The sequence below is a fragment of the Necator americanus genome, chromosome X, assembly GCF_031761385.1.
Source record: "Necator americanus strain Aroian chromosome X, whole genome shotgun sequence".
NCBI lineage: Eukaryota > Metazoa > Nematoda > Chromadorea > Rhabditida > Ancylostomatidae > Necator > Necator americanus.
Window position 1 is genome coordinate 8,621,202 of NC_087376.1, and position 27,819 is coordinate 8,649,020.

A 27,819-nucleotide genomic window follows, 5' to 3' on the forward strand; every position below is an offset into this window, starting at 1 on the left:
CGGGTTTTTTTAATGTCAAACTACAAATTCTGTCTTAAAGTACGAATTTCCTTTATTTGACCTACAGTCGACGTGGAAATTCCCCAGTCATGTCACTTCCTGCGTACACTCACCGCGTGCTGCTGCTTATCCAGTTCTCTGTATTCTAACTTCTTTTTTCCCTTTTCTTTGGTTTTCATAAATTTTATATTTTATCATTTCACTTATATTTTTCATCCTATTCTTGGTTCTGCTGATTCGTTTTCCTTTTCCACGCCAATTCCTTCCGTTCACGTCTCGAACTCGGTTTTTCGCGTTTCTCTGTTGCAAATCGTCGGTATTGATTATCGATAACATGCCAAGATCTACTCAGTGCACTCTCCGTAATTCTTCCCGCAAAACGAAAGAACCTATCAGCACATCTCAAACCGTTTCTCAATCCAAAAATGATGAGGTTGACATCGAATCGCTTTCTTGTGCCGGAATCATCAACGAAATTTTGGAAAGAAACACAGATCCTGTCACTGAGACGATTTAGTTTTGGGTTTTCGGATCCTACGAATGGAAGTTAAGCTAAAGGCAAGGAAGTATTGGATTTTCGGACCAACAAGCGGGAGAACAGGAAGCTTCAATTTGCACTACTCTAAACTCAGACGAAAACTCATCTCAACTATGTTTAACTCCTTTTTCTGCAGAGTTGCGCGTTGGATTAATCTACTTCCGGCCGAAATTATGTCTAGTTCAAACTCGAAGATATTCAAAAGTAGGCTATCCAAATTAAATGTCCTACCTATTCTAGGTATGAGGGAGACCTAAAATCTCATTGTTTCAGAGACGTGGAGCAAGTTCCTCCTCAAACAAGCGACCACAATAAGCATTGGATATCACTGATATCTGTTTTCAGTTCACAGTTTTGGTTCCTCTTTTCCTGTTGTTCACTATGACACTAGCTAGCTGGAATTCTGCCTTGACATGCTCCTTTTCAATTCGTCCCCGCAGTTGGCCCTTATTCTCTCCTGGTGGTGGAAAGCCGTTCAGGAATAGCAAAGTTGGTGAGCCCTTGCGCTTGAGGTCCCCCCACCCGTTCGCCCAGGGTCCCTGACGGATTCCTCCTTTCGAGGTTAAGTTGGTCACCCAAACCCTGGTATCCGTTTATCTACCGTAACATTCTGGGTCCGGGAAAAGGATCTCGCGTGAGGATTTCTCACCCTTTGTAGCAGGAGAATGACCTGCCAACCCACCACTCCTCATGCTTTAAAGGGGCAGCTTTGTTGTGTAAAATTCAGGCGAAATTCAAGTGAACTCTGTTCCAACTTGTTCTTTTTTCTGTTTTATGGCACACCTGCAGGTGTTTCAATAAATAAATAAATATATAAATCCCGTACGGGACATCTTCGGAAAGATTTCTTTTGAAGCGTGACGTTGTTGCTAGAATTTCTGTATTACAATGCGCTGACGTCGAGGTTATAACGAACACAATTTATCAATGTTTATTGTGTGAAGAGCGGCATAAATTGCACAAAAATTTGATATAAAACAATCGATGTCAGTATGTAACTAGCAGAAAAAATAAAATTGGAAAGGGAGTACTCAACTGAACCGGTATCATGAATTGCTGCAAAATGAACAGACTTATGCTGAAAATAAGGCAAAATAGGTTGCGGATAGGAGAGAGCAAGCTTCAAGTAATGAATTCATAGTCAGAAGTCGTCAGACACTTTGAACAAAAATTCTTGAGAAAACTCAATAAACCACCTTTCAGAAGGTGTTCTCCAGTCGATTTTTAGTCAAATTCTTCAAAAAAGCAGGAATATGCCGCCTTCGAACAACGAAAAAAGTGTGAACTCGTTCAAATAATCGCTGTCAATGTTAACACGGATCAATAAAATGTGACATGAAATACATGAGGTCACATCAATTCTAATGCTATCACAATTCTTTTCTTTCAGAAGAAGTAGAAGTTTTTTTCTTTAAGCACTCTTTGTCGAAGCATTTCGTTGTTCTGAGTAGTCACCGCATTGCACTTCTGAAAAAAAAAACACTAGAAATCTGCTAATTTAATAAATTGCCACTTATTTTTGTAATAGTAGTCCTCAAAAGAGTAACTAGGAAATTTTTCTCAATGAAAAACATTTATCTATATATCATTTGAGTTATTCTGTTGAACTAAAATCTCTAATGTATGAATAGCCAAGATCGGGTGTAGTGTAGCGGTTAGAGGTTCTGCTTCCTGCACGATCGATCGGAAGTTCGAATCCGCCCTAGCGCTCACCAAGCCTTTCATCCCTTAGGGTCGAGAAATCGCTTCCAGACTTGTCTGGGAGGATAAAAACACTGACTTGTCACATCGGCTGGCCCCCGCAAGTCATTGTATTGGCCAGTTACACGTTCGTAAACTTCAAGCGATTCTGGATTGAAGTGAACGTGGAGACGCATCCCAAGCGGATTGATTAACGCTAGACATTTTATCCACTTTTATGCTTTATCGTTTATGGAAGCAATGCGCGGAGGTTCTGAACTTTTCCTATCGAACGTGAGGAAACGAGTACAGTTTTGAAGTCACGATTCATTTGCTCTCTTAGTTCTTTTAATATGTGATCTTTCGATTTTTGAACTTGATTTTTCCGACCTGATATTTTTTTTATAAAGAACGACCAATCACTCTTCATTAAACTTAACTGTTCGTTTAGAAAATGAAACATTATTTAGGCTAAAAGCACAATCCTTAAAATATGGATGCGATTTTCGAGTTACTCTTTCGATACTGAGCCTTACTCCATAAGTTATTTTAATGTTTTTAATCCTTTTGCACTTACATTCATCACAGCTAATGTGGGAAAATATGTTTGTTTTTATCTAATCGATATGATATGATATTCACTTCCACAGAATGGGAATGAAAACAAAGAATCAATAAGATAAATGTGATTGCAAAGGAATAAGAATAGCCCTACAAAATAACATGTGATTTTTGACATTGCTATCAAAAAAAAAAGAGAAATATAGGTATTATTCACATTTCACTGCAATGTTAAACGTATCAACCTATATAGCGTGTCTTTTTTCGAGGATTAAAATTAATTGATTAGAATGTCATCAACCACCGAAAAACTTCCTCTTTGTTTTCGAAGGAAAACAAAGAGCACCATAAAACGTGATGATGTACGTTTCAAACGCACAAAAACGTACGTTCAAAGAGAAAAAAGAAGAAAATGACCAAGGGGAATCTCAAATTTCGCAGTTCGATCTTTTTTTAACCGTGAACGGGAAACAAAACCAAAAATTATGAACAGTAGTGAATTGAAAAGTGCTTTCAGCTGATCAGTCTCATTCTATTAGCCATTTATTTCACTCAACAAGAAGATACCACGAACCTTTCAATGATTTTCTCTTCATATTCCACTCAGCTCCCTCACTATCGGGTGAAATATCCTCACTGCTATTCGAAAGCCATTTTCCTGATGAATCAACGGAGTTGTAGGGGCAGATCTGAAGTGTAGAAGAATTTCGATCCGATATTTTCACTGGAACATGCAATCCTAATGCTTTTATTAATGATGCTCGTTAGATGCGGGTTCCATGTTGAATGTTAGAAAACTTGACTTGTGTGTGGAACGTAAGGACATAAAACGAACGGGATAAGGTGGAAAAAAAAGGGAACAACATGTGCATTTATAATAGGTACTTAGTAATAACTTCAAAGTGCTTAGGGATATGTTTTTAATGGAAAAAATATTGAACCCACAGTGTAATATAAAGTCGCATCGAAGATCTGTGAAAGATATTTTGAAGTTTATTCGTCTGAAAATTACGTATGACATAGAAATTCTGTACCTTATGATGTGCCGTGCTAATCTCCAGAGGAGCAATCGGTGAAACCATCCTGATTTTTGAAGCGCACTGCAATCAATAAAGAATAAAACGAATGCGCAGAATCATATTCATACTTTGACAGTAAACAAGAAAAGTATACAAGATAGAATAAATGTATCGGAAATAGAAAATAGCAAATATATTTTAAAAAATTAAAAAGTAAGTTAATATATATATATATATATATATATATATATATATATATATGAACTGTCCAGAGAAAACTGTAGGTGCCATTAGAAGACTCTTAGTATGCCCCTTTAACAGAATGAGCTCAGATGAGATCGATTTTGTTGTTTTTTTTTCGTAAAAAATCCAAGCTAGAAAAACTGGATAGAAATGGATTCTATTCCTTATTTCAAATGCCCGATTAGTACATAAAAGCTCAAGAAAATTCAGGAATTCGCACTGCATGTTGTTATTTCTACCATTTTTGAAGACCTTCGCTTTTTGCTTTGTTTTCTTTTGTCTTAATTCTTACTGTATTTTGACAGTTTCAACATCTATATCTAATTTCGTCGTGTTATATTCTCGCTTTTATCATCTTATATACGTAAATTAATATGTCTAAATTAGTAAAAAAAATAATTAAAATATGAAATTACCTTAATTATGTAAGCAATACTTTCTGCTAATCTTCCAGTTTCACGATCAACCGATTTGATATAATTGATCAAACCATCTTCAATCAATTCCATATCATCCTGTTCGGAAAGTTTATGGACAAGATCGGCGAATGATTTTTGCTGAACGTAATATGCGATGTTGTAAAGATGCAAATAAAAATAACAAAAAGTTTTTTACCTCAATGAGTTTACGCTTTAATGCTTCAATAATTTCAGTTTGTGTTTGGAATTGACGTTCAAGATGAGCATTATATTCTTTTAGCTAAAACAATATGTGAAAATATTAAATGCTATTTGTTTCCTGGAAAATTTTGTCACAGTCTTCAAGCTATTTGTTTATTCCAGGCTTAATATTATTTATCACTACTCCACCTGAATTAAGTCATGTTGAAGGCTCTCCGTGAATGTTGTGTCTTCTCCTTTCTTTGCTGATTCCAGCACAAGCTTAAAAAACAAGGATAATTTTTAATGAATATGAGGAAGACAATAGAAATATCAAATAATTAATAAAATTGCTAATAATTGTCCTAAGCATATGTATCTTTTCACACATGCCTAAATATAAAAAATTCTCGGATTCGAAAGAAAAGTCAAATGCGTTAAAAAGTCAAGGGGCAGAGGTCACCGATAACTTTCAACCTGAACTTTCTGTGCTAATAAGAAGGGTTCATAATCCAGGATGTAGTTTTTAAGGATAACTGGAAAGACGCCAGACACTTATACAAACTAAAGGATGGGAATTTATAACGAAGCAGCTCTTCTTACATTTAATTCGGTTCTGCTTTTAAGAAGGAGAAAGAGTTGATGACCAACCTCGTATTCATGGATCTTCTCCAGGGCAATATTGAGCCTGTATCGAATATCTTCATACCTGCGCTCTAACTCCGTTCTGAAAGAAGGTGCGGTCAATGAGTATGAAAAATAGTGAGCAAGTTCGGAAATGGATCTTTGCAGGAACCGATCGTTCAGTCAGCGTCAAATGTGTCCATTCGATAGATCGATATATCGAAAAGATGGGGCTAGAAGTATAAATCACGAATATCAACGCGATCACGCTCAATTTCCCTAAAAGTCCCGAAAATGGCATAGGAAACTGCCTTGGCGATCGAATTCTCTTACGAGGCGCCTAGCAACGTGTCAAATCTATCAGTGAGTTGACAATGAATAGACCGCCTTCGCCTTCCGCTCGCTGGCAAGTGCGGTACGCACACTTGTTCCCTTAGATGTCAAACGTTACTTGGTGTCTTGTAGGAAAATTCGATCGTCAAAACCGTTCCCCATGCCATTTTTCGCGACACTTAGGGTAAAATAGACATGATCGCGCTCATGATGATCGCGATCTGAGTACTCAATCCTATCTTTTTGTGGAGAGATCTTTGTGGTATGCTGTCTTTAACGGAAACGAAGGCGAATGGCGCACATTTGAGTGAAAACGTTCAGTGCCAGCAAATGTGCTGCTAATCCTAAAAGTATGCTCACCTTATGGATGGTCTTTGTTCCTCTTTGAATTTCTCGTATTCTGAAGATAATTGCGTGTACTTCTCGTTAAGCTGAAAATAATATTTTTAAAAATAAAATCAGGACAGAATTTTTTTGAAAAATACTCGCAGGCGTTATCTCATTTAAAAATTGCTTAATACTATATTGTGTAGTTTAAATCACAAACTTTAAGGAAAATCGCTACACGTTCTTTCTGTCAGAACATTAAAATCCGTAAAAATTAACAGTAGAGAACAGGAAATCGGTGGAATTATCAGGGAGATTCCATTAAATCCTACAGCTCTTACAGTACTTGAGATCTACATGGTTACTTACGTTTTCCTCTTCTTTAGACTAACGTTCAGTAATAAAAGACGACTAAAGTTCTATTTTCCGGTCTAACCTCATCCTTTTCCAATTTCAACTGTTGCAAAGCAGTTTGACTGGTTTCGTATAATTCTTTGGTTTTCTTCAGCTCCTCTTCAGTATGTCTTGATAAGTCCTTTTCTGCATGATGGGTTTCCATCAAACGTTGTAGATGTCTTAAAATTTTCCATTGTAAAAATACAAATTACTATAATTATTCGAATAAACCTACTCGTTCAACCCTTCCGCAAGTTTCCTTTCTCGTTCGAGTTCACCTTCTTTTGTTTGAAGTTGACACTTCACCTTCGTGAGTTCTTTTGAGGTCGTTCGCATTTCTTCTGTGAGCTAAAACCGAATTTCATACACAGACTACATGAAAAAAAAATAGAAGATCACTATTCATGCGCACAATGGGCGGAAATGATAACTATCGACTCGAATTGAATCGATTTCGAATGGTCGTGATGTTCAGTGTGTCATATACATATTTGTTTATTGGCTGCAAGCAAACATTTCTATGACTTTTGTGAGCTTGATAAATCCTGTGTAACTCTTCTAAACGTCCTAGAAATCCTAAGATATTTGTTTCAGTGAACACTAATAACTGATAAATATGTAAGTACTCAAATAAATAACCATCAATGATCAACAAATAAGCAATCAATAACATAATAAATAAGAACGAAAAATATTAGAAATTCCTAGGAATTCCTCAGTGTTCTTCACTGTTTGGAAAATGATAGTAAACATAAGCATATAACTAATTCGAAGGTATACCGCTGTAACACCAAATTTTGTAGGTGGAGGCTGATGTTGTAACTTCGTATATGGATAAATTTCCAAACATAATTATTTTAATAGAGTGAAGTTTTAATCTGCGGAGTTATTTGAGACTGGAAAGCTGAATAAATCATCTGTGTTTTAAATCAAACTCACATCTTCTTTAATTGCATCTATTTCGGTGAGTTTCTTCCTTAATTCCTCAACCTCTATTTGTAGCTCTTTCTTACGCTTCTGTTTTGAGTAGGATACTTCAATTTGAGTCTGAAAAAATTTAATACGGTAATAAGCTTCAAATATATTCAATCGGGTGATCACACTGCACTTTCAACTGAGAAAGAGAAAGGGAAAACGGAGTAAAGCAAAGAAATAGTTTGCGTTACGGCGCGTTGCGTTGCGTTCACCCGGTTGAACACATTTGGCACCGAGTCTAGTTCCTCATTTATTACCATTTATTTATTCTATTAGTAAATAACTTCTCTATGAATATGTAATGAGGAGAAATGTTACCTGAAGTTCTTTCAATCTCGCCTCAAACTGTTCGGTTTTCTCTTTGTGTGCAAGATTGCTTGATGCAAGTTGCTGGAAATTTTTCATAAGCTTGGAGAGAAAAACTAGGAAAAACGTTAAAGCCCCTCACATCTTCCAAATTCTCAATATAATCCTCTGCACGGCCAACAACTTCACATTGTGCCAATTTTAAATTGAGTGCATCACGTAGATCACCCATGCTTTTCTTGAGGCTCATTACTTCTGTCGGTGACTAAAAAAGGCGAACTCCTTATAAATGCGAAGGCACGAAAGATATCCCGTGCGGTTCACGTACCAACGCTCTTTTATCATGCATATACAAAGAGCTGCTTTCTCCGAAATGATCCGTTTCAAGGCATTTATCAAATCGTTCCGGGGCCGACTCTTCAGTTCCGGAACATTTATCGAGTCGTTCAGGTGGCGTCGGCTGAATATGTTAGATTCGATCATGTAAAAAGCAACCTGTTGTACATACGTCTCCATAAGATACTAAGATACGATAGTATAGTTTTTCCGGATAAGTGATCCAGTACAAATATCATCGTTTTCCATTTGAATCTCTTCTTGCGTAAATAACAGTTAACGGTTGAGTGAGCGAGCGGATTGCGAAGAAGGTCTCGCCAATCCTACTACTACGTATAACACATTCTCTGGATCGTTCCATGAAGAAAAACTGTTACCAGGTAGATAGCCTACTACTGTACAATCCTTTGTCTTATTTCTGTCCCAAATAATCGAAGGAATGAACATATCAGGGTCACTACAGAAAAAAAAAACTTCACAACGCAGTAACCTATTTTGTATGCGGGTGTTCTTTTAAGATATGACCTCACTAGTGGGAATCGCGAAGAACGTTCTATCATCGTTAATAAACTGAAAAGAACTGGATTCTCATAAAGTGTATGTTTCGAGAAAAAAGATGCGAAAAATGTAGAATAAAGATGACTGAAGAAACTAAGATTGTTTTGTGCATATAAAGAGGTCAGAAGAAAAGCACAGCTGATTATTCAATGCTCAACTTAATTTGCCCTTTTACTTCCTTTTCTTTTCTTTTAGCTTTGTTTCTTTTTCACTTTTTCTCTTTCTGACTCAGTTTTTTTCTGGAGTATGTGAGCAATTTAATTTATTGTTAGATACTCTAATTTATTTTTACTTGCAAACTATTTACTGAATAAAAAATAGAACTGTAGCGAAGAACGCTTTGATTTCAGCATTGGTTTGTAACCGAGGCAGTTCTTCATCAAAGAACGAAAAAAAGACACAGATCCTTAGTTTTTTCAGGCGTATTAGAAAAAGGAGTGAATTGTTTTATATATGTCGTTAAGAAGAGGAAGTAAGTACTTACAAGACATTTGCTGTTTTCCTCGTTCTCAAGAACCTGGAATTCGAGTAAATCATGAGCTTCGCGAGAGGCGCAAAGCTCTCTATCCATCTCTTCGATTTGCTGTTCCAGTTGACGTATACGCTCAGCCTGTGATGATACGACATTTTTCAGCTGTCCCATTTGTGAAATCTGAAAAATCCGAAGGTTCAGAGTTAATCATAGAAGTGTTGCCATAAATTCCTTTACTACTGTTCTAGATGTTATATTGCACATGAAAATGTTGTTTGAAAAACAAAGGTTGGTTTGTAGCGCCATAGTTAGCACTGAATATGTTGACGCAGGTGGACGCAACGCGTCTGCCGCTACGCACCCACTTCGTTTGACGCGCCCTCTTGTCTAACACTTCCTTGATCAAAGCAGCCGGCTCCGTAGATCTTGTACGGTCGTAACTATTTTTCTCAGCATAAATTTTATTTTCAAAAACTAATTTCTGCTAGGAAAAACATTTAGGTAGTAAATCCAATGTCCTGTATCTCAGTAAGTTTGGAGAGTTTTGAACTTTTCGAGATATGTAAAATCTCAGCTGTAACGTTTTCACTACCTTTTTTGGCAAAAGTAAGTCAATATCAGTAATATCGACGATTGGGGCATTGTCCACGGCGTATCGATATCAGTAATTAAATGTCCCCAGGCAGTAGTTGAACGCATCTTAAAATCCAGGTCTTATAGGTTTGCAGCGAAAACGCAGAAAAATATACTAGAATCCATCGTTGCTTGAGGCAATGTGTATGGGGTACACATACCGGGTGAATACCGTCATCGGTTACCTCCAGAGACCATGTTCTATGTTCTTAGTAAAACGTTCCTGAACATTTTGTTCCTTAACCTCGTTGCTCACCTCACTAGGGTGGGTGTAGTGTAGCGGTTATATGTTCCGCTTCCTTGCACCATCGATCGGAAGTTCGAATCCGCCCTAGTGCTAACCAAGCCTTTCATACCTCCGGCGTCGATAAACTGGTACCAGACTTGTCTGGGAGGATGAAGACCCTGACTGAACACATCTTCTAGCCCCGCAAGTCATTGTGTAGGCCAGTTACACGTTCGTAAACCTCAAACGATTCCGAATTGAAGTGAATGCGGAGGCGCATACCAAGCGGATTGATCAGCGCCAGAAACTTTATCCTTTCACACTTTAACCTTTTTCAAAAGCTTTTTTTTTGCTGAATTCATTGAGCAAAAACAACATTCTCAACATTCCAAGCATCCAACGGATCAATTCAGGTACCCGGTGTCACGCTATGTCCTATCTCTGGATGTTCCCAGAAGTTCGCTTCGGACAAGCGAACGATTTTGGGATTTGTATCATATTGTTTCAATTTTGCAGTTCGCAGAATATCACTATTTTACTGTAATTTTTACTATTATATTATTTATATTCCTATTATACTATCATATTATTTATTTTACTACTTTTGTCCCTTAAAACATCCCATCCCTAATGCAATTCTGCTTTTTTTTTTTGGGCTACACCGTCTATGTTGCATCAGATGGTAATATGGAGAAGAGGACAATGTTAATAATAATTAACTTATGATCTGTAAACTTTCACGAACCATTTCTTCGTTGTTATTAATTAAAATTTGTTGTTGAGCAATTGTGGTGTGTGCACAAGTGAGCTGATCCCGTAGTAGACTCTCCTCCAAACCGCCTGGATTGAGTTTGAGGGCCTTAAACATTTGTTGAATCGTGGATATTTTGTCATAATAAAGAATCTCTTTGAAGATGTTTCTTAGAAGAAACCTGAAGTGCTTTTTGAAGTTCCGCGTTTTCACGATAAAGTGCTTGATAGTTAATTTCGATGTCCGTGTTAAATGTCTGCAAGGAAAAAAAAATCGAATGATGTTTTGAGGCCGGGAAAAAAGCCAAGCCCTGGATAAGTCCAATGTAAAAAATATATCTACGTTTCTAGTTAGAAGATTTTAGTAAATTAGTTCAATTCCAAGCTTATAATAAAACTATAAAATTGGAAAATTTCGGCTACCATGTAGTCTAATTTCCTTAGAAGAGGAACAGTATCTCATTCTTCGAGATGATACTCTGAAGAGAGCGAGAAACACGAGAGACGGATTAATCCCGTGTTGCCATCAAGGTTAAACGATGTGGAACAAATATTCAATTGACCTATTTGAAAATCTGCTGTTCATTCAAGCATAAGCTAACAAATCGAACGAAATAAAATGGTTTTTTTTTCGTGGGCAAAAAAAGTATAGCGGTTAGCTGTGCGCGCTAATCACAATGTCATGACCTCGACCATAACTTATTTCTGTAAGATTTTCAAGACCGTAAAGGATTATTTGATCACAGAAACTTCTAGAAGAAGTCATTTTAGCAAGACAAAGTAGAGTCGAGTGAATTAGTAGAACTAGATAATTGTGCTACATAAAACTTTCAGAAAAAACTGCAATAGAGCCACGATCCCATTTCTGGAAACGAAATGTAACAATAATGAATTAGCCAGTTTTAATGTGAATGATGGATAATGTTGGTTGAATCTGAGCTGCGTCAGTTTCGAGAGGACATAGCAAATAAGATGATATTATTTTCTAGGATAGAATAATTGGGATTCAATTTCAAAATTTCTAAATTTCTAAAAAAAAAATCCATGCAATATTTCAAGTAAATGAGTTCGATCGTGTACCGCAGTTGAAAAACCTGTGAAATGTGTAAGATAGCAGTCCGAGGAGATCGGCCAAAGTTGGCTCTCTCATGGTGTTAATGCCTATCAAGGTCACCTTCACATAAAGGAGGCGTACGCGATCAATCTAACATCTAGCGGAGAGAGTGCGAATTGTCATTTTGAGGATCATGGACGAGTAAATGATTCGGAGAAGCTCACGATTCACCTCAAAATCCTCAGCAATTGTGTCGAGACTTATGGAGCTCTCTGCGGAACAATCGCTGCCGACAGTGCTAAATCAACATGACCTGATTACATGAATAGTTCAGCTGATGTTTCAGCTGTAGTAACTCCAGGATTTATAACACATTAATTTACTACGAGTAGAGGAGATCTAATCAAATTTTACTAAACATCCGGAAAACAAGAATTCCTATAAAAAAGTAACTAAAAGAAAGAAAGAATGTCTGGAAATCATTATATTCTTCACGAACCTCTGACGATCATCCTCAGTGTCTCCTTTTTTTATACATCTACGAAGTCGTTTAAATTTTTGCACGAGCAATTCATAACGACGATCCTTCTCCTTAAGCATATATCATCCATAAACGCTCGTTCATTCATCTGTATCTAACTTTTACAGGCTTTTTTCGGAAAACTTTCAAAAGCTATTTTATACGTGAAGGACATCCAAAGAACGAAAAGTTCTGCTATATACAAGTCTACAAAGATCGCGGATACTCTGACCATGTACGAAACGAGGAAAAAAAACCAACCAGTCCTGAACTTCTCAATGCCGTTATACATTTTGAGTATTCAAGAACTTGTGCACGATATCGTTCAAGTTCTTCAAGTTTTTCTGGATACGCCCTTTTTTCTTTCAGTTGAGTATGTTCCTTTACTAAACGCTCATGTGCATCTTTCTGAAATTGGGGAAAATTGTTTATAAAATATTAATGCTTTACTTATACAAATAGATCTATCCTTACCAAAGTGAGGAAATCATCCTGGCTATGGCACAATTTTTGTTCTAATTTTTTCACTTCCTGTTGTAAAACTTTATTTCGATCATTAATTTTGCGATTCTGCTCGATAAGTGGCCGTTGCGTTTTTTCCAACTCGACAATTTTCTTGTTCTGAATGTAATTTATTCTGAATGTAATTTATTCTGAATGAGCTACTATTTAAGGATCTGAACGCTGAATTGACCAGAGAGTTAGTGATTAGTTTAGCTAAATAATAGTTATGAACGGTAGGCAAGGTTAACAAATGGTCGTTTTTAAACTGACAAGTTCAGCTCTAATCTGATGCATATCCGAGTTAAGAGTTTCCGAGTCGGCAAGTCTTGTTTCGATCTCCTCCAGCCTTAGCAACCATCGCATTCGCTCCCTGTCGTGATCCTCTTTACTCATCTGTAAGAAGGATATATTGGAGGAGGCACGCCGCATCTGCAATAAAAGAAACTATAATCATTTTCATTTCAAACATTCAAAGAAGAGGAGCCAAAAACGAACAGAGGACTTTTTTGAATTGGCTTCTTACAACGTTACTAAGGAAAGAAAAATTTAAAAAAAAACCTAGATTTAAACAATAAAACTTTTTGGACGATGACTAAAGCATCGAAATCGATCTTTCTAAGAAAATTTCTTTAAAAAAATTGGAATGTAAAGTGAACCGATCCGCCTAAACATGTCGAATCATCGTACGTCCACGAAACACCCTATGAAGAAGACCAGAATGAGATTCTTCGAGCCACACCTCCTCGGCTACGGGCTCGTTTACCCGCTGGACCTGTATCCATGATAATAATGAGGATGAAACGTGTTCTTACATTGCAAAGCTTTGACTTTGATGGCAATTGGATTTCATCCGGATAATGTGCGTACATAACATTCATTTATGGAATTTCTAAGGATTTCACGTTCAATTAAATAAGGGCCGTAACATAGTTGCTTGTAAAGTGCATCTTAATACACGTTTTAAAGGCATCACCCCACGAATCTGAGGTGGTGCAGATTTGAGGTGGAGTATTCGTATGCGGCACCGCACAAGGCTGGCGCGCTCCAGTCGAACTCCCTGTAGAAAAAACTGCGACAAAACGCCTGAAGCTGTATCTTCCGGGCCGTTTTTTACGGCAATTAGGAAGAAAGGGACGGACTCACTCTCCTCTCCATAATCTACTATCCCGTATACGAATGCTCCACCTGAAATCTGCACCACCTCAGATTCGTGGGGTGATGCCTTTAACGACAGATTCATCGATGACTAATAACCACTAACTTACTTGACTTAGGTAAGTAGTAACCAGTAGTAAGAAGTAAAGTAAGGTGATTATCACAGAAATTTCCTCGAAAAATTTAAACTGAACAACTTCCTTGAATTTAATAGTTAACATTTTAGTTAGCAGTTAGATTAATAGTAAATAGTTTCTAATACTTCCATGATATTCCACTATAATTAATTAATTAAATTTTAAAGTGTTAAAATCTTAAAGTCACTTCACTACTGAAAAACGGGGCAAAGAGTTGGAACACCATACAATTTGTTTATTTTTTAGTTTATTCCTTTAAACACATGAGTCTATCCATTTATTTAATGTTTATCAAATAAACAAATAAATTCATGTGTTTAAATGTGTTTATATTAATTTAATACTTTGATAGTATGCCACAAAAATGAAAATACTAAGGTACAGAAATTAAAAAGTTTACGAAATTATTTACATCGCTGACTGACAATAAATAGTAAGATTACGGTGGAATTTGTACAATTAAAAATTTCATTTAGTTTCTTTGTTCTTGAACTAAACATGGTGATAATAGGTATAAATATAAAAATGATGAAGAAAATTTTTAACAGTGCAAGTAGAATTAAAAGACATGGGTATGTTTTGTCTCAAATAAATATCTTTAAAAAAATAGATTGTAGATGGAAAAAGCAAAACGTCGCCTAAATTTCCTTAGAAGTTGCACCATTTAACTTTGATTAAAGGTAATTTAGAGGGATAAATTTTCTGAACATTATTAACGAGAATCAATCCTTCTTGAATAATGAGAAAGTTTTACATTTATATTCTGTTCAATAGTTTTATATTGTCCAGATATAGAGAGACAAATTTTTACCCTAGAAAAAAATATTTCAACTGTGAGAGCCTAGACTAAGAAAACTAATAAGATATTATTAGTAAAAGCTTAAAATTTTCCCTTTCCGATTTTCTCTTATAACTCTAACATATAAATTTTTTTAAACTAAAATTCTAAATTTCTGAGCTTTCTAGAAAGTTCTCTTTTAAAATTCAAGCATTATCGACAGCTTTAAAGACAGAAAATTCCAAAGTTCGAAAATCTATTTTTTTTAATCTCCATGAATCTTGTATAAATTTTGGAGCGCATACAATTTTCTTCACTGTTTTTGGTCATATCGACAATCATAGTTATTTTTTTTACTACTGCGCACTTTCTCTTATAATTCCACATTATTCCGTATGACATTGAAAACGTAGATTCTTATCAATAGACTGCATTCGGTAATTAACCTAAAATCTACAGTTTATTGTCGATTCGTTAATTATATCACAACAATCAAATCCCATGGGAAAAAAACTGTCAAGTAACGAGAAGAAACTCGTATATCGCTCCAATTCTGAGCGACCTTGGAAGCTGACAGTGAAGCAAACTGGTTGGCTTAAGTCTTTCCTCAAATCTCCAACAGCAGAGAAAAATTTAGGAGGAATGAGGCTAAAATAGAAAGTTTGCAGTGATAGAAGAACTTTAGATCGTCTCGGATTCATTGTTTTTTACTTAGGTTCTTCACGACGTTTTCTTTCTCAAAACTATATATTTTACATGAGTTTATATGATAAATTGCTAATCAAAGTGTTTAGAAAAAAATATATACTGTAAATGTACACAGGAAGATACAAGAGGCTGATTGAAATGTATACTATACACTACGTCTTGGGTAGTTGATGGTGGTTGAAGAGGGATAGGAGATGCGCGAAATCCCCTGCTGAGAGCAGGTTTAAAAATGTGACCTATTTTGCAACAAATAACGATTTACGTAGCAAATTATAGCACTATGCTCGGATAATGTACAAGCAAACCCATCTCTCTTCCATCATCTTTGGTTATTTATGTATTTATTTAATTATTTATTCGCTTCCTTGTCCCTTGAAGTCAAATATGTCAATACATTGTGACTGAAAAAACGGAAATCTAGACATCAATATTCTGGATATCCAAAAAAAAAAACACGAATAAAGTAGATTATATGAATCGAACTGGATAAGTCGAATTAAAATAAAATAGAATAAAATAGAACAAGAAGCTTCAAGGTGTTCCTCAAATTTCAAATTTCAAAGTTTCAAATTAAAACAGAACACTGAAAAAAGTTACGTCAAGTGCGTATCTTCAATTCATTTTTATTGTAATATATAATAACTAACTGTAGTCCTCTCTCCGAAAGCTTTTGGTGACTGAACAACTCGGCTCGTAGTTGCACTTCTTGACAAAGTGGCGAAATGTGGAACAACGGTGGGGCTGGAACATAACATGAATTATAAATTAATTGATCAATTAAATAATTGTAATTGTTGGTGTATGATGTATGATCGGAATCAGGAAATTCACAGAAATAGGAAAGTGATCATTGGATAATTTCACATTAAGAGAATATGATCTTTGCGAAAACATTTCTGGACATTTCTGGAAAATTATGTGAAGTAGTGTTGTACAAAACAATTTTTTCGACTAAAAACAAACATTTCTGTGAATGCTTTGAATACTTTTTAAACTTATCTTAAAACTTAGAAAGCCCGGAAAAATCATTTTTCACTAGAAAGCAAGTTTTTCGCTTTCTTCAAACATCCGAAGAATCAGACTTATTTTTAAAAAAGACAAAACAATTGTTTTAAAACACTTTAGATTTTTTTTTTCAAAAAATGACTGTCGATTAAAAAAACAACAGTGGAATAGATTTTAAGCCGGCGTATCAGAAGAAAGTGAATTCCGTTACGAGGATAAAATCTTCCGGTATTCAAAGGAAAACTATTAACTAGGGATTTAGCACATCACAAACTCATTTTACGGTTTGTTCTTCAGTTCCGACTCAATGCATTGACCAGGTGTTCATCTCATCGAAGTTTGTTGAGTTTTTTTCCCTTTCGTGAAAGAGTTACAGGAACAATCGCCATTAAAATAAAGTGAAGCAAGCTGAGAATTTATCTATTTTCTCAAATTTGTCATTTTTAACGATAAAAATGGAAAATTATAATGATGGTTCATTATCTAGTAGATAATATCACGTTTTCGAAGAAATATGTCCCATATCAATGTTTTCTTCAGAAGGGCGGGTGTAGCGCAGTCGGTTAGAGGTTCCGCTGTGGCTACAATCGTTCGAATCTACCCTAGTGCAATGCAACCTTTACATCCCTTAGGGTTCATAAATCGCTTCCAGACTTGTATGGGAAGATAAGAAAACACTGGCTAGACTCATTGCCACCGCAAAGTCATTGTATAGGCCATTTACACGTTCGTAAAACTCAAACGATTCTGGATTGAAGTGAACGTGGAGACGCATCCTAAACGGATTGATTAACACCAGACACTTTATCCACTTTTAACTATGTACAACTATCACGAAATCTGTCAAATTTTACTGTCAATCACTACGGAAATGCAGACCTAACTGCACAAGCTGCAACAGGAAACAGACCCCTACATATAAATAAATCCAGCCTTTAAGAAACACCCAACTTTTACCTCTTTTCTATTAAGCACATTCAAATTTAATTTTGAAAAAAGCTGTGAAAGTTATGGTTTCGGCCGCACTATCGGCCCCGAATGTGTTCAACCGGGAGAGTGCGACGCGTTCGCCGCAACGCATCCCCTTTCTCTTCTTCACACGTAGTCGCTCTTTTCTCTCTCCTCTCCTCGAGCCAAAAACTCGCGCAATCATCAGCTTAAATATATTTGCAGCCGACCACATTTCGAAATTTAAAAATATTATATAATAATATATTTTTTCTATAAGTTAATGTGCATTCATTTGGCCATAAAGCTACAAGCAATTCGTAGATAATATTCCTTAATCCAGCGAGTCCTCCTATATTTCCAGCTCTATTCTATTAAAGCAGAAAATTCCGCTTTATATGCAAGTAGTCCTATAAGAAAGCTCGAAATACTGCTTGAAGTTGAATTTCGATTTGTATAGTTCTAAATAGCAGCCATAAATGTACCATGGAGAAATGGGACTTGTTTGGTCATTTAATTAAAGGCGACAACGTGAAGCATTCCAACGATGCATCGTATGCATTCGTTACAACTACCTCCGCTTCGTACCTTGCAGGCTTTTCCATGCTGCCTGCGCTATCCTCTGTTATAGCGTTAAGAAAAAAAAGCCGTGCAGCGTTCTCCTATTTTATTTTCAAAAAGAGAAAATAAGAAATATTAAAGTAATAGAGTATTCTGTTGTAATTATCCCAGTTATCAATTAAAGAATCAAAAATTTTCACGAAAACAATGTTCCAAGTCGATTTTTAAGCATGTACATACATTATTTTCATCGTAAGACAAAATATATTCAGAATAGGAACCAAAATATGTATTAAAGATTATGAGTACACTGAGTACAGTACACTTCACAACGAACTATGTACTGTTCAGACACCTACGAACAATGGTTACTTCCTCAGTTAACATTTGTACAAACATCTATTCCTGAAAAGGCCTAAATTCTGTTTTAAAAAAAAACTTTTCTTCTGGGAATTTGGTATTTCCGAGATAGCTACCGCTGTTAATGACCGTAATATTTTCTAAGATCAATTAAAGGATAAAGATGATAAAAGGCACGGCGTTGATTATTGTTTTTCGGATGTGTCTGCGCTTCAACATCAATTCAGAATCGTTCTCAGTTTATGAGCGATGCGTGCTCAGCCTTCAGAATGATTTGTGGGCTTCAGTCAGGCCAGTCCGTTTGCCTTATTAAAGGCATCACCCCACGAATCTGAGGTGGTGCAGATTTCAAATTAGAGTATTCTTATAAGGGATAGTAGATTATGGAGAGGGGTGATTCCGTCCATTTCTTCCTAATTGCCGTAAAAAACGACCCGGAAGATGCGGTGCGTGCACAAGGATGGCGCGCTCCAATCGAACTCCTTGTAGAAAATAGTGCGCCAGAACGCCCGAAGCCATACCTTCCGGACCTTTTTTTACGGCAATTAGGAAGAAATGGACGGAGTCACACCCCTCTCCATAATCTACTACACCGTATACGAATACTCCACCTGAAATCCGTACCACTTCAGATCCGTGGAGTGATGCTTTTAAGCCAGTCTGGTACCAATTTATTAACCCCGGATGGATGAAAAGCTTGGTGAGCACTAGGGGGAAATCGAACCATTGAGCGTGCGGTCACAGCCAATCCTCCTACCGGCTGCGCTAAATCCGCTAAGATCAGTTGATAAACTGATTTCATGTTACCAAAAGTACTAAAGGACAACTTTAGTATGCAGTTTGTTTGCATCCACCGAGATGTTTCGAAAGAACGGATGGTACTGCAATCTGATTCAAGTCTACGATAGAAATTGCTCCACAAAAAAATAGATAAGATATACATACCTATAAGCATACTGTATGATTACACGGAACTGAGAGTTCTGTAGTAATCCGTACTGTACAGGAACACCTACAAGACACCTCCTGACGAAGAGTAGGGGAGGGCTGTAACCACTTGCAAAATCTCAGGCAAAAAGTTAGCAGAACAGAAAAAGAAGCAATAAAATATCAAATTAAACAATATTTGACATCAGAGTTTGAATGTTCGACTAGAAAAGATTCCCGAATGTTCTGGACTACGATAAAGAACACAAACAATCAATAACAGAGCAATAGCATCGCTATATGTTAGAGGTGATTTTTCATTTTAAACAATGTTATCCGGAGAGTTAAATATTACAAGTGACTGATCGTTTCATGTTGCTCAATGGTCATCCGCAGTCATTTTAGTAGAAAAGGTGGATAATAAGTTTGTATCTCCTTTAGTTTCAGTATTTTTAGAATGAACTATTAATGACATTTTTAGTAAGTAGTGAATTAAATTCAATTTTTGACCTGAACAAAGAAATAAATCACAATTCACAGCCAGTTTGAGGCCTATGCGGACGAAAGTCATCTCGTCGAAAAAACCGGGTAGTAATAAAGTATGCTAACTAGAAACGGAAAAAGCAGTAGATAAAGGTTTCCTGAAAATTTGAGTGTCCATAATGTGTAAATTATAATAATTAATCATGTAACATTATGTAAAATTAAAATTGTGCGCACAGTAGTGTTTGAGTTTTAGCGTTTATCCATAATATATGGTGAGGGCAGTTGGGAAGTAAATTACCAAAAACTGCTGAATAACAACTCGCGATGGCCTAAACGTTTTAGAGGAGCACAGAGGAGAGATTAAAGTAAAAATCGTAGAAAATCAAATGGAATTAATAACTTTAAAACGCTGACTACACTTATTTGCTATGGAACTTCTTACACTTCCGAGAAGTGGGCTGCAGCTGAATTCCAGACGTTCACAACTTTTAAGGTTTGAAATGTGAGATAACAACATAAGGGAGAATTCCGGAAGATTAGCGTGAGTACATTTTTAAAGTGTTTTCCGGAACACAAGAAATTAGTTCTTTCAAAGAAACGAAAGAAAGAAAAAGCGAAAATCGCCTATGTGAAAAATTACTAACAGCTGTCATTATGCTCTTTTGTGTACTAAAAGATATTTCTGGTGTAAATATTCCCCTGTAAGAATAGAGATGACGCCAGCTAAAAAAAAATCTAATTTTTTTCTGGCAGATCCCCTTCATCATAGAAAATGATCCCAAGGTAAGCTGATAAAACTCGGAATAATTTTCATGATATAGCTGGTTTTAAATTTAAAAAAAAAACAACAGATCAAGATTTCTGTAAGAAAAGATGTTTAATTTTTGTGATGCTTTTTTTTGTTGTGAGTTTTTTTTTGCTGCTCCGTATAGCTTCTTCGGTTATGCTTAGTGGTTTTGTTTGTTTTTCTCTCTATTTGACAACATTACAGCGACGATGTGGTAAAAAAAATAAATAAATAAACATACGTTACTGTCATTGTTCCACGTATTTCCACACAAGAAAACGTCCTTTTAAATCATTAGAGGTTATTACAAGCATTAGCAACAAACCGATTTAAGCCGTCGAGTACCATTCTTAAAGCGCTGAGATGAGTGCGAGCTTTAAAAAAAGAGAAGCCGCCAAAGGTCTTTTTTTTGTTTTTTTTCCTTGCCTCGTGGCTTTCTTAAAATAGGAGGAGACGGCCTTCCAAAAAACTTCAAGATATACGAAATAAGAATAAGAGAAAAGAGTAGCGCAGTAAATTTTGATTTTTCTTGAGAAAAAATGGGAATTGCTGGGATCGATGTAATCTGCTACGAATGTGTTTAACCGGATGAATGTGATACATCTTTGATCGTGGCAGAGCAGAGAGACGAGAGAGTCTTTGTCACAGAAAGACAGTGTGTGCGTTAAGTTAGACGCGTTGCATTCAGCCGGTTGAATGTATTGGGCGGTGACCATGGACCACATGTTTGAGGCAGCACAAAACTAAAAATCTCCTACCATATCCGTTCAAAACTGCAAGAAACGAACAGTTACCTACATTTTCGAGGATTAGGTCACGTAAGAGTAAATGTAAGTAAAAATGTTAAAAATATGACACAGTTTTGTTCGCAATGTTGCAGCTCAACCTGTCAAAATAACTTTATAAAAAGAGGTTGAACTTTATAAATAATTTCGAAGAAAAAATGTTTCTTTTCCAGCAATTTATTTAAGGTTTTATCAAGTTCGAAATAGACAGGAATATATGAGGACCGCAATTTAAAATAATGAACATAGATACATATCTGCCACTTTTATCTCAGCGCTCATGAGAACATTAACAGCTGCCACATTACAATAATGACCGTAGCTGTTTAAAATTTTCTGAAAATTTGAAATGAGGTCTTAGTTTGAGGATCTTTTCTTGATCTATCCACGTTATTTCCATTCCAGACGTCGCTCATTAACACTTTAGAACAAACGATCTGCACGACCTGATTTTTTCGTCAAGAATCATCTTATTTCCATCTAATAAACCAACGCTCCAACGTGGAAGGAAATTTTGATCAGGTAGTATTACGGTATTGATAAAGGCGACACCGCCAGGTAGCTTTAAAGATCAGATTTGATTGCAAAATTGTGAAAATAGCTTTATCTTCCAAAGTATGAAAAAGGAAAAAAATTAAAAGAAAAATACAAAAATAAATGTAGAAAAATGAGATTTCATACAAATAAAGCGTTTCTTTCTATAATTGTTGCAGTACGGCAAGTGGAAACGAGAACTTACAATATCTAGTATTTTTTGCAGTGAAGAGATATAAAAACAAGAGATCTAGAAGTGATTAGGAAGGAATTTCCAAAGTGCTAAAATTGCTTTTGCATGGGTTCCTTCTGCAGTAAATTGAACTGAAAAATCCCTCTTGCATCATGTACTGTACACTGAGATGTCGAAATGAGCACTTATAGTCGTCGCTGAATTGTTTCAGCCGGATGGGACCACGACGCAGCCGCCACGCATCGCGTTTTCACAGCGTAACACACATTCATTTTTGTCCCGTCCCAGCCGCAAAAATGTCGAAGTGGTTTCCCAGAATGACGTTAGAAGAAGATTCGAAAAGCGAAGGTTATGGTGTCCTCATGGATTTTCTATAGATTTTTATTCTCGAAATAAAGTCTATTCCTAATATCCTAACTCTAGCTATATTTGTGAACTGGAGTAATGAGGAGTAACGAGAATCGCGGCAGACCAATGAATTGTTTATGAGTGGTGGCTAGGGCGAGTAACTCTTGTAGTAACTGAAATCTAATATGACCACAAACGATGCAAGGCTGCTTGCGACCAGTCGAACCGGTCGTTAACTTACAACGTTGTCCGAATCTTTTGAAAAATTTCTCGGAATTTTCATTGATTTGGCTGAATTCTACCCAAAAGGATAAAATGATTAAACAATTATTAATAAATTATATGGTTAAGCAACTGAATTAATGATTAACTGAATGTAATAGCTAGCCTGAATAGAATCAAAATTGAGACCGAATGAAAACTGCAAAACATCAGATGGTTTTACAGAAAAAAAAACCTTAAGAAAAATCTAGAATCAGGACACGTATTTTTTGGAGTAGCAATACAGGAAATCAGAGATAAAATGAATAAATGGAACAGAGTATTCCTAGTTTATTTTTGCATATGCTGGATAAATTATCCATTTTGATGGTATGTATTTAGAAAAGAAAAGGAAATCCTGAACAACTTAGCGAATTTTCGAAAATGTACGTTGAACACGTTGTCTCAACGCAGCTACTTTACCTTCGGCTGTTACGCAGAATTTCTTTTTCTTAGGGAGTACTATTTACATTTACGTACACCATTAGGAGGCCATCAGGTGAAGGTCAGAAACTATGGTTTCGAAGTTCTAGAATGCAAAAAGAAGGATATCAGGCCAGGGATATTTAGAAACAGAAACTGCAGAGATGTTGACGCGAAATCCTTATGGAACTCATTAGATTACGTGGAAATGCCTCGAAGACAGAAAATTCTAAATCGACAATTTACAGGATTTTTATAATGAGAATTTACAGGATTGTTTTTCAAAATTTTCAAATGTTCCGGAAGTTGATAATTGTTTTTCGTAACAATGTATGGCGTTGACTTCATAAAAGGATACTGTAGTGGTTTCAATTTGTTGAAAATCTTCGATTAGGTGAAAACTACACCAATAATTTCCTGGAGAACTTTAAAAGTGGGAAATTTACTTGAAATTGTGTTAGAGGTGCCTTTGAATAGCAGAATCGAAACAACAGGCCACTTTTTACAGATCTCTCAAGCCAGCCAGATAACCCAACAAGTGGTGACTATATAACTCGGATTTTGAGCCTTTCAGGAATACTTTTTAAATGAATGAACCTAGAACTCAAAATGAATCATGGAAACAGAGACTTGTAGCACCGTATCACTGCACAAATTCAAAACGGAGAATAAAGTAAGCAACTCTCAAATCTGAAATGAAAGCAGCACGGAAAGATCACCGCCTATTCGTAGTGTTACGATAGAGGAGCATGGAAAGATAAAAGTGGGAGTAGAAGCCGAATGCCGTAGCGCAAACCCCGTTTACACTTAAGAACCGCCAACTGAAACGCGTTGATTGACGCTAATCCAGAGAAAAACGACGAAAATTGAGTGAAGCGTGTCGTTCTACAACTGTTTAGCCTTAAAGAAGGCGTTTACAAGTGGCTCCCTCAGGAAATGAGTAGAAGAAGAACATAAATTAACCCATTTGTGTCTGGCGCATGAGACAAGCACGTTTTAGACAGTTTCAAGCAAACAGCTGTAACATTGATAAATTCCTGGAAGTCAAGCAGGAAGAAAAACCATGGGCAAAAGTATATCGAAGTTTCAAAACATGGGAGCTTTTGAACGAAAGTCAACTAGTAAACTATACTTCTATAATTATAAAATAGCTATCGAGAGGTAATTACACTGAGAAATCAAAACAAAAAAATCGATTTGCTGGTGTAGAGTATAAAAAACACTTAGAAGCTTTCGTATTGGTAATAAATTGTTCGAAAAATTTCCTAACCCACTGACGACAGCGCGTTTATTTCTTGCGTTTGCGCGTGGGAGAAACGCGTTGAAGGCAGATTCAAGCGAAGAAAGGTAAAGGTGCCTGAAAGTTAAACAGTGAAGTAGTAGAAACTCAATGACTTAAAAATGAGTCCTATCACTTCTGGAAAATGGTGAAGTCTACATATCAACAACAAAGCATGGTTGGAGGAAGTGGCTGCTGGAAAGCAGCAGCTCGAGAAAGATGTATAGTAGGGTCAAAACGAGATGAAGCACGTACGCAATTGCGGACGCAGCTTCTCTCGAGGCGCTCCAGTGGAGCGTAGTGGCTAGGAACGTGATGAAGTCCTTGCTGGCATCACTCATCGCTGTAGTTTGCGACGGTCCCAATTTGGTTCCAAATGCTGCCCCCACCGCACCATTTCGAGTGCGGACGCAAATGCACCGCAACAACACTTGTGTTTCATGTCGTATTGACCCGACTATATTGGCTGTTATCCACGACCATCCCAAGACCACGGAAATGCGTATGCTTCCAGCAACAAAAGGCGCAGCTAACGTAAAAACCATTTTTTCTATTGAATGTCCAAAAAAAAATCGCAAAAAAGTGCGGTTTGCTTAAATTTGCTAGTTTCCTGAAAGTAAAGTGTTTCTCCTGGACTTTGTTGTGTATTGTATTGGTTGAAGATAGTAAACTTATGAGGTGCAGATAAACTTTCCAAAAAATTGGGAAATCATGAAAAATAACTGTTGGAAAATGTGTGACTCACGGTTGAGCCGCGCCTTTGTCAAAGGTTTAAAGGCATCACTCCACGAATCTGAGGTGTTACGGATTTCAGGTGGACTATTCGTATACGGGATCGTAGATTAAGGAGAGAATGGTGGTTACGTCCATTTCTTCCTAATTGCCGTAAAAAACGGCCCGGAGGATACATATTCGAGCGTTCCGGCGCGCTACTTTCTACAACGAGTTCGATTGGAGCGCGCCAGCCTTGTGCACATCACATTTTCCGGGGGTTTTTACGCAGTTAGGAAGAAATGGACGGAATGACCCTTCTTCCCTAATCTACGACCCCGTATAGGAATACTCCACCTGAAATCCGTACCACCTCAGTTCTGTGTGGTGATGCCTTGAAAGAATTGCTTTAGTTGATCGCAAAAAAAGCAAAAATTCGCTTTTCGATCTTGCGTTAAAGCTGTTGTTGAGGAAAATACGACCTCACGCGACCATCACAATGTTTTCAACTTCGGCGAATACGAAGAAGAAGTACTTCCCATTGAAATAACGCAGTGATTTTTCTGCAGCTGTTGCCGTCACCAGCTGTAACTTGCTTGGACCTCTTGAAACAAAGCATCAGAGCAGAAAAGTGCAGTCATAAAGCGTCTGGAGGAAATCTCTTAGAATGTCTCTATTGAGGTCTATTTGTAAAAAGACTTCCACCCTACATCTTACATTGTTCATCCCTACTTTCAGTGATGCTCCTGAAAGCGAACTATGAGGGGCATACTATTGTTTATTTATTTGTTTGGTTACTCTGTATCGTTGCAAACAATGAAATATATGCATAAATTGAAATATTATGTTAATCAAGCCATTAATTCTGTTTCGAATAACATTTACAGCGTTGTCCCAGCAAAAATACTGTAATATCGCTCACTTAGTGAACGGACGGTCATAAAGCAGCACTGGAGCTTCATTCCAGGAGTTCACAAATCATTTAATACAAAAGCAGGACACTCATGCACATCCTACAAGAATTCTGAATGTGCAATCCTTGCAGTGCAAGAACGAGAGTAAGTTGAGTCAGCTGAATATGTGCTTTCTTTCATTTGTCTGAAATTTTTTTCAAATTACAGCTCACAGAGAAATCTTGAAACATATGGAAGGATTTGCTATCAAATTGCATTTTTAGAGTAAGATACGACTTATAAGTCTTGCGTGAAGCAGGCCGTTTTATGTAAAGGAAAAGGGAATTGATCTACAATCAATAGAGAGTAAATTTTTGATTATAATCTGTAGGGCGGGTTTAGTGTAGCTGTTAGAGGTTCTGCTTCCTGCACGATCGATCGGAAGTTCGAATCCGCCCTAGTGCTCACCAAGCCTTTCATCCCTTAGGGTCGAGAAATCGCTTCCAGACTTGTCTGGGAAGACAAAAAAGGACTGACTTGACTCTTCGCCACCGAGAGTCATTGTATAGGCCATTTACACGTTCGTAAAGCTCAAACGATTCTGGATTGAAGTGAACGTGGTGGCGCATCCCAAACGGATTGATTAACGCCAGAAACTTCATCCTTTACAAAACTAACTTTAACCTTTATCTTTAACAGTGTGTAAGACAAAACAAATCAATAACATAACTATGCGAAATTCCACCTCAACTTATTTTGATTGAACACAGGAGATAAGACAGTATGTGCTCCTACTTAATTGTTTAAAACACGAGTCACTGCCGAATCTGTTTAGCACTCTGATCGCAATCCACTATTGATTGGGGCTGAAGAGACAGAGGAGAGAGTCTGTGCAGTGCAGAGCGGAAAATGTGCGCTGTAGCAGCGGCGTCGCATTCATTTGGCTGAACACGTCGCCAACAAGACCTTCCATCTTCAAAGCAGATCCAGAAAGAGGTATTCAAAAACACGTTTGAAAAAACGTTTTGCTTAGATTTCGAAGAGAAATAGTTCCGGAACACTGTACGGATCTCAAGATGTATCGAAACCAAAAGATTTGCAAGTTAACGTTCAAGAAAATGAGTTGAGGTGGAATGTTCTTAGATATTCTCTTACACTGAAGATCAATGTGGCACTTTTTAGAAGCATCAAGGAGGAATTGTGTTCGACGAAGCGGCGGAGGAACATGACTAACTGTCCGTTACTGCACTTTATCATAAATATTTATGAGTTTTGAGTTGAGTGTTTACGAAATGGATATTTCGAAGGACAGACATTATTTTCCGTCTTTCAGAATATCCATTTCGTATGCCGAACAGATATAAGATTCACGACTTTCTAAATTTGCACTCAGTAGATTTTTCCTTAATATCCATAAGAATACTAGTATTATGTTGGAACCAAAGGTTGTCATCCACTGAGAAATCCACGATGAAATAAAAGTAAGCGACATGGTATTCTAACATTTTGAAGACGTTGACAAAATTACCAGCAACTTGTTATCACCGTTATAATTAATTAATTTAATTACATAAACGCTTCTTATAAGATTATTATAAACCAGAAGTTCGAGACAATGTTTTTTAAGCCTTCGTTATGTCATATAAAGCATTTGTAGTTCATTTCATATGAATTTGATGCCTATCTATTGAAATTAATATCCCGAAAGTAGTACAGAGGTTCTGAGAAGAAATCGTATGATTTGTGAACCTTTAAACTGTGTTGTAATTTTTGTCTTCCGACAACCAACCGTTCACCTCATGAAACGGAAAAAGAAAATGAAAAATAAGCGTGTGAAAGTGTCAAACCAACCTGTATACACCAAGTCGAATGTCGTTCGAAGACAT

At 36.7% G+C, this 27,819-nt stretch overlaps 1 protein-coding gene across 1 annotated transcript; it reads right to left on the minus strand.

Annotated features, from left to right (window-relative positions):
• Positions 1–1,949: 1,949 nt before the first annotated feature.
• RB195_021880 (uncharacterized protein) lies at positions 1,950–27,819 on the minus strand (the record flags this gene model as incomplete). The annotated part of the gene is made up of 24 exons (XM_013443657.2): positions 1,950–2,005; positions 3,354–3,468; positions 3,814–3,879; positions 4,458–4,598; positions 4,657–4,740; positions 4,851–4,922; positions 5,292–5,367; positions 5,958–6,028; positions 6,361–6,499; positions 6,556–6,668; positions 7,260–7,367; positions 7,614–7,685; positions 7,744–7,866; positions 7,930–8,061; positions 8,980–9,147; positions 10,572–10,685; positions 10,759–10,833; positions 11,862–11,928; positions 12,130–12,221; positions 12,412–12,558; positions 12,625–12,771; positions 12,925–13,047; positions 16,080–16,173; positions 27,785–27,819. The coding sequence occupies 24 exons, from the start codon at positions 27,817–27,819 to the stop codon at positions 1,950–1,952; spliced, it is 2,430 nt and encodes an 809-aa protein (XP_013299111.2).